Here is a 6728-nt window from a genome sequence, read left to right as displayed (position 1 = left end):
GGGGGGTTCGATACCCCACAGCGGGAATAGATGGCTGCCCGGTTGAAAATTGAAGAAACTTGCCGAGCAAGTTGTCAGCTGAAACAGAAACAGCCAGCAAATGTAAAATACATCCGATTATACGAGTGATGACTTGCTGTACTGAAATCTTATCCATTTAATGGTGAACACAACTGTCTAGCTGAATCCTGCTGTAAGGGTAAATTAGTCTCGGTACACAGACTAGACGGCAATTTCTAATGATTAGAGAGGACGCATGCGCAACCAATCACTTTTGGTTTCGCGCGTTACCAGGAAGCTTTCAGAAAGTTTCAGTGCTCATAGAAATGGATTATTCATTTGGATTATAATGTGTTGGGTGAACTTTTTTCTTTGTGATGTGTGCCTCAGAGTGTTTTGTTTCGTGAGGACGATGTCATTAGCTCGGATGAGTCAAGGTGAGAACTGATTTTTCATGATTACATTTCACGCCGGACGCTCGCCGGTTTCTATTTTTTGAAGATGGCGGATTCCGCAGCAACAAAGGATGCGGAGTCTGCTAGTACAAGTGGTGGACAAAACATTAACAATGAAATGGTGGAAACTGTGCGTGATTTGATGGGGTCGATCATGAGTCCATTTTTGGATAAACTGAAATCTCTGGAATCGAAATATGACGATCTCTTTTGTAACAATGGTGATGATGAAAATCAATCTGAAAACAGTGATCTTGGCGATCAGTCTTTCTCCGTTTCATGCGGTGCTACCGGTGTTTCTATCGGAGATTGTTCCAGCGGTGCTACCGTGGAAAAAGTGAAGAAAAATGAAGCAATTGTTGACCCCGGCAGAGGTTCTGTGGCAGAGGTTTCAACAGAATCAGAATTTGACTTTTGTGTCAAAGCATCAGCTCAGTCAGCGGATCAGCTTGATGATATTTTTGCTGCGATGGAGGCAGACTTGGAAGTTGAAGAGAAAATAGGTGGTGTAGTGGATGAGAAGCTCGCAAACATCACTAAAAGCAGATTCACTGTCAAATTACCAGACCAAAAGCTCAAGGACAAGATGGAAAGTATCCTTATTCCGGCAAACTGTGTGGAAATAAAGGCTCCTATCCTTAATGAGGAGGTGATAGGGAAAGCAAACCTCGACAGAGGTGCAAGACAAAATGACACGCGACTGCTCAATGTACAGAAGCTGATTTCTAAATCAACCGCAGCACTTGTTACGGCAACAAGCAAACTTCACACCTTCACAAAAGAGGGGTGCACTGACAACAGCAGTAGTACCGTGACAGTAGAGAGTACGAAGTTCAGGGCAGAACTGAATGGGATGTTGTCCGCGTGTGGTGATGTTATCTGTCTGTTGGGAACAGCGCAGCAAGAGCTCAGCATCCGCCGTAAATACCAATTAGCTCGCGTTCTGCCAAAGGACATGGCAGCTATTTGCACAAACGAAAATCTCCCGAGTCGGGACATGCTTTTTGGCGGGGATATCGAGAAAGCGATCAAAGGTGCTAAGGAGAATTACAAGATGAAAACTCCGCACACTTCAAGCTACAACAATCGTTTCCAACCATACCAGCGCAAGGGGCACGGTGGTAGGCCTTTTTTAGGTCAAGGGAACACATACGGAAATCAACGAGGGCAGTCTTTCAGTCCCAGAGCTCGGGGGAGAGGTCAGAATCGGGGATTCGGAAAATTCAGAGGAAAACAGTAGACACAGAAGTTTCAAAAACTCCCGATGTGTGCAAAGACAAAGAGGTGAGGGAGTTTTATGATGAAGTTGAAAACATTAAAAATAGATTACAGGAACAAGCAGATCATTTTCAAGCAGGTCAAATTCGTTACTGCCTTCCCTCTTGGAAGGAAGTCTCAATAGATAAAGACATTTTGGAAATGGTACAAGGGATAAATATTGATTTCACAGAGACCCCTGTACAGAGAAAAAATCCTCAAAACTATAATTTTTCCAAAGAACAGACAACAGCAATTGATTCAGAAATTGTCGAACTTCTACAAAAAGGGGTGATAAGAAAAACAGATCACTCGGAGGATGATTTTCTGTCTCCAATTTTTGTGAGACCAAAAAAGAATAATACATGGAGATTAATTTTAAATCTGAGAGATTTGAATGAAAACATGATTTATCAGCATTTCAAAATGGAAACACTGAAGACAGCTTTGGAGCTAGTCACCAAAAATTGCTTCTTCTGTTCTTTGGATCTCAAAGATGCTTATTTTTCAGTGCCGGTAAATAAAGCATCTCAGAAATATTTGAAGTTTCTCTGGAAAGGAGAAGTATTTGTTTTCACTGCATGTCCAAACGGACTAGCACCCTGTCCACAAAGTTACTGAAACCAGTCATGGCCCAGTTACATAGACTAGGATTTCTTTCAACAATCTTCATTGATGATACATTACTTTTTGGAGATTCTGAAAAAGAATGTGTGCAAAATGTAAAAGAGTCATTGTCTCTTCTGGAAAAATTAGGATTTGTTGTGCATCCGGTGAAATCTGTTTTGATACCTTCCCATAAAATAAGATATCTTGGGGTTGAAATTGATTCAGAGGACATGACAGTCACTTTAACAACAGAGAGGAAGGAAAGGATACATAAACTAGCCACTGAGCTGTTACATCAGGGGTATGCCACAGTAAGAACACTCGCAAAGTTCATTGGGCAAGTAGTGTCTGCTTTTCAGGCGGTGAAATTTGGTCCTCTCTGGTACAGATGCATGGAACACGATAAAATTGCTGCTTTGAAGCAAAACAATAATGATTATGACTCCTCTGTGGAGTTCTCTGCTGAAGCCAAAACCGAAATGTTATGGTGGAGGGAGAATATCATGTCATCTGTTAATGATGTGGACACTGATCATGGTGACCCAGATTTCATAATGTTCACTGATGCATCAAAGAAAGGCTGGGGTTGTTCGTGTAGTCAAGGTAGAACAGGTGGACTATGGAATCAACAGGAAGCACAGCAGCACATCAATATTCTGGAATTGAAAGCTGCACTGCTGTCTTTGCAAACCTTTGCTAGGGACAAAACTAACATTCATCTCAGGCTTATGATGGACAATGTTACAGCCATTGCATGTGTTGACAAAATGGGGTCCATTTCGGTAACATGCAATGCAGTTGCTAAGGAAATCTGGTCATTTTGCATTATGCGAGGCATTTGGGTTTCATCGGCATACATACCAGGGATAGAAAATGTAGAAGCAGATGAAGAATCTAGAGTACACAATCTAGATACAGAATGGGCCGTGAAGACTGACATTTTAACAAGTGCTCTGGATATTCTGGGTGCTAAACCAGAAATAGATTTGTTTGCATCAAGGATAAACTGTAAATTCCCTCAATATGTATCATTTAGACCAGATCCAGAAGCTGTAGCGGTGAATGCTTTCACTCTATCATGGTCTAATAAACGTTTTTATGCTTTTCCACCCTTTTGTGTTATTGCCAGCATGCTGCACAAAATCAACAAAGAAAAAGCTACGGGAGTTGTAGTAGTTCCAGACTGGCCCAGTCAACCGTGGTATCCAAAACTGGCAAAGATGTTGATAAACAATCCGGTGCTTGTGTCAGCAAGGGAAAATCTGCTAGTCATGCCCTCAAATCTTCAGGAAAAACACAGACTGAGAAAGTCCTTAAGGTTGATCATTTGCGAAGTCTCAGGATCAGATATCGAATGTCAGGACTTTCGGCACAAGCTTCAAATATCATCTTTTCGTCATGGAGAGAGGGAACTAGGAAAGTTTACGCGTCCTATATCGCAAAATGGAAAAGCTATGCGTGCAGGAGAGGTATACATACCGTTTCGCCGACTGTGAATGATGCGATCAACTTTCTAGCAACACTGTTCAGGGCAGGACTTGGCTATAGTGCCATTTGTGCGGCCAGATCGGCTCTATCTTGTTACTTAGACATTGCAGGATGTCCTCAATTTGGTGAACACTGTTTAGTGAAACGGTTTGTGAAAGGTGTGTTTGAACTTCGACCCGCTTTTCCTAAATATGCGTCCACATGGAATGTGGATGTTGTGCTGGAGCATTTGGAATTGTACTATCCACATGAACAAATAACACTGAAGGAATTGTCATACAAACTTGTAATGCTTTTGGCACTGTTATCTGCGCAAAGATGCCAAACTCTTCACAGTCTGTCAGTGAATTCAATGCATCTTTCCAACTCAAAATGTGTGTTTTATTTGAATGTATTGCTAAAACATTCCCGCAAAGGAAAACAACTCAACTCAAATTTTATTGGCTTCAATTTTCATAGAAGAATTTGTCTTGCGCTTGGGAGAAAATAAGAGTATAACATATAAAAACAGCATTCATATCACATTTCATGTATCACACACAGTAATCACTAGTATAAGCCTACAATTATCACATTTGTACCTGTATCATACATGCAAATAAATAGTATCACATTTCCACGTATCACACACAATATATACATTACATAACATACAGCAAGCTTCCATCTCCCGCGCCCCCCCCCCCCCCCCCTCCCACACATACATATCCTCGCACGTGCGTCGACTCCATACAAATGACATCATCAGTCCATTAACTAAAATGCACAATGACTAGTAGTGGGTACATGATACTTAATACGTGCTCAACTAGACCTGCTAACTAAAATAATAACAGAAACAAAAACAAGGACTGGGCACAACATTTACACGTGTGTGACCTACTTACATCAACACTTAGCACCGCTGGAATTTTTAGCCTTTCCACAGAACAAGGCTTTGTGTATTGTGTCTGTACTCAAAGAATATCTTCGAAGAACTAAGGAGTTTCGGGGATGCGGAGACAAACTGCTTTTGAGCTATCAAAAACCCTACAAACCCATCAGCAAGGACACCTTGGCTCGGTGGATGAGAGACGTTCTCACACGAGCTAATGTGGACACCCAAGTATTTGGTGCACACAGCACACGGGCAGCAAGTACGTCAGCTGCAGCATCACGGGGGGTCCCCATGGATGTTATCCTCAAAGCTGCAGGTTGGAGCAGCGAGTCCACGTTTTCACGTTTCTACCACAAAGCAGCGACCGTAAATTTGGGGCAGTCTCTGTTGGACTCATATTTCTGCAAGGCTTAGGGTGAGTTTCTATGTAATATAAAATTGTATTGGAGGTTGAGCAATATGTCACAAAGGCAATCTCTAAAAAATCATTAGAAATTGCCGTCTAGTCTGTGTACCGAGACTAAATTGAAAGGACAGACGAGGCTTACCTGGTAAGGTGAAGGCTGGACCTGATTTAGTAGAGGTACACAGACTGCGACGGCTGTTCTAATCCCACCCTTAAGTGAGACTGTAATTCCCTCCGCATTTGGGATAAAATTAGGGCACTAAATTATTTCAAAACATGTGTTTGACTTTGTAACATATTGTTATCTGAAAGGTGATTGGTTGCGCATGCGTCCTCTCTAATCATTAGAACAGCCGTCGCAGTCTGTGTACCTCTACTAAATCAGGTCCAGCCTTCACCTTACCAGGTAAGCCTCGTCTGTCCTTTCAAATTATTGGGAAATGCTTCAGGTAGGCATGTGGTATAAGACGGGAGGCGATCGTCAGGGAAGGTCAGACTGAAAGTTTTGGTTTTACTTTAAATACCCCTAATTTCACAAATTCTTGCTCATTCCTTTTATTCACACGCAATTAATAATTCTTCACATTCCTTTCAGCTCCATCAGGAAGAGCTGGAAATTTGAAGCAACTCTTGCTTCTTCTCTGCCTATGTTCGTTTGTGGGTCGTCGACAAGGGTTCCAAATTCTCTTAATATCATCTGATAACAAAACTCGGTGGAAAACAAATAATACAATGTGAGCTCACAACAACAGGTCACACTTTTGTGTGTGGCTTTCATGCTTCTTGCATTTGAATTGTAAAGCATGTGGAGCTGTTATCAGGACTTGCGCAATAGAACAGTGATTCATAATCATTAACTCCTTAGAAACACGGCCATGAGTAAATATACATAATTTGCTTTTGCAGTCCAACCTGTCCTTAACAACTTCCCAATAGGACCAATCAGATGTGGTTGTAGGCAGGTACTTAAGGGCGGGTTTGACTAGACTGAATCACCCTGATCACCCAACATCACAGTTGTCTGTGGTGATTAAGATACAGATCTCATGTTCACTTACTTGGTCAGCGGTAACTGGTTCCTCTGAAGGTACAAATGCCCATTTCATCAGCCCAGGACATTTTTCTGCCATAGTCAGGACGCCTAAGGCCTTTAATCCATTGCGGAACCTGCAGAGACGTGACCTCAGTTACAATCAGACAATTTCTGGTAATAAGTCAATACAGAGCATAAACCAAGAATACATGTTTCTTTTCTTGTGTTATTTTGGTTATTATGATAATCATCAACACCAATTGAACATTTTTTTACACCAAGGATAAACTAACCTCGCATCTTTTTTTCCTGCTTCAAATAAGAGCATACATTTCACTTGAACAAATTACTAACTGTTCAAAGAGTCCACTGTGTATTATGAAGAAGTGTTTATAAATGAAGAATTGTTTATCAGTAAATAAATCAGCATGAACCATTCTAGTCCAAAACAAAATGAAGGTATGCTCACAATTGAACTTGTGAGTTATGCAATCAGCAGGTATACTCACAACTGAACTTGTGAGTTATGCAGTCAGAACAAACACAGGTTAGTCCTGCCAATACCGAAGCTTGGTGTGATAATCTTTGAAGCAAGGCTCTGCA

At 41.4% G+C, this 6728-nt stretch overlaps 1 protein-coding gene across 1 annotated transcript; it reads left to right on the top strand.

Moving 5' to 3' along the window:
- The first annotated feature begins 295 nt into the window (after positions 1-295).
- On the top strand, positions 296-4218 carry LOC138975410 (uncharacterized). The gene is made up of 2 exons (XM_070348086.1): positions 296-1739; positions 3451-4218. The coding sequence occupies exon 1, from the start codon at positions 502-504 to the stop codon at positions 1693-1695; it is 1194 nt and encodes a 397-aa protein (XP_070204187.1). The 5' UTR covers positions 296-501; the 3' UTR covers positions 1696-1739; positions 3451-4218.
- Positions 4219-6728: the final 2510 nt, after the last annotated feature.

Source organism: Littorina saxatilis, linkage group LG9, assembly GCF_037325665.1.
Source record: "Littorina saxatilis isolate snail1 linkage group LG9, US_GU_Lsax_2.0, whole genome shotgun sequence".
In the NCBI taxonomy this organism is placed as follows: Eukaryota; Metazoa; Mollusca; class Gastropoda; order Littorinimorpha; family Littorinidae; genus Littorina; species Littorina saxatilis.
The sequence above is the reverse complement of the archived record's forward strand: the minus strand, read 5'-3'. Positions and strand labels throughout refer to the sequence as shown.

Excerpts from the sequence above, each read along its gene's own strand:
- LOC138975410 (XM_070348086.1), top strand. The coding sequence starts at position 502 with ATGGCGGATTCCGCAGCAACAAAGGATGCGGAGTCTGCTAGTACAAGT.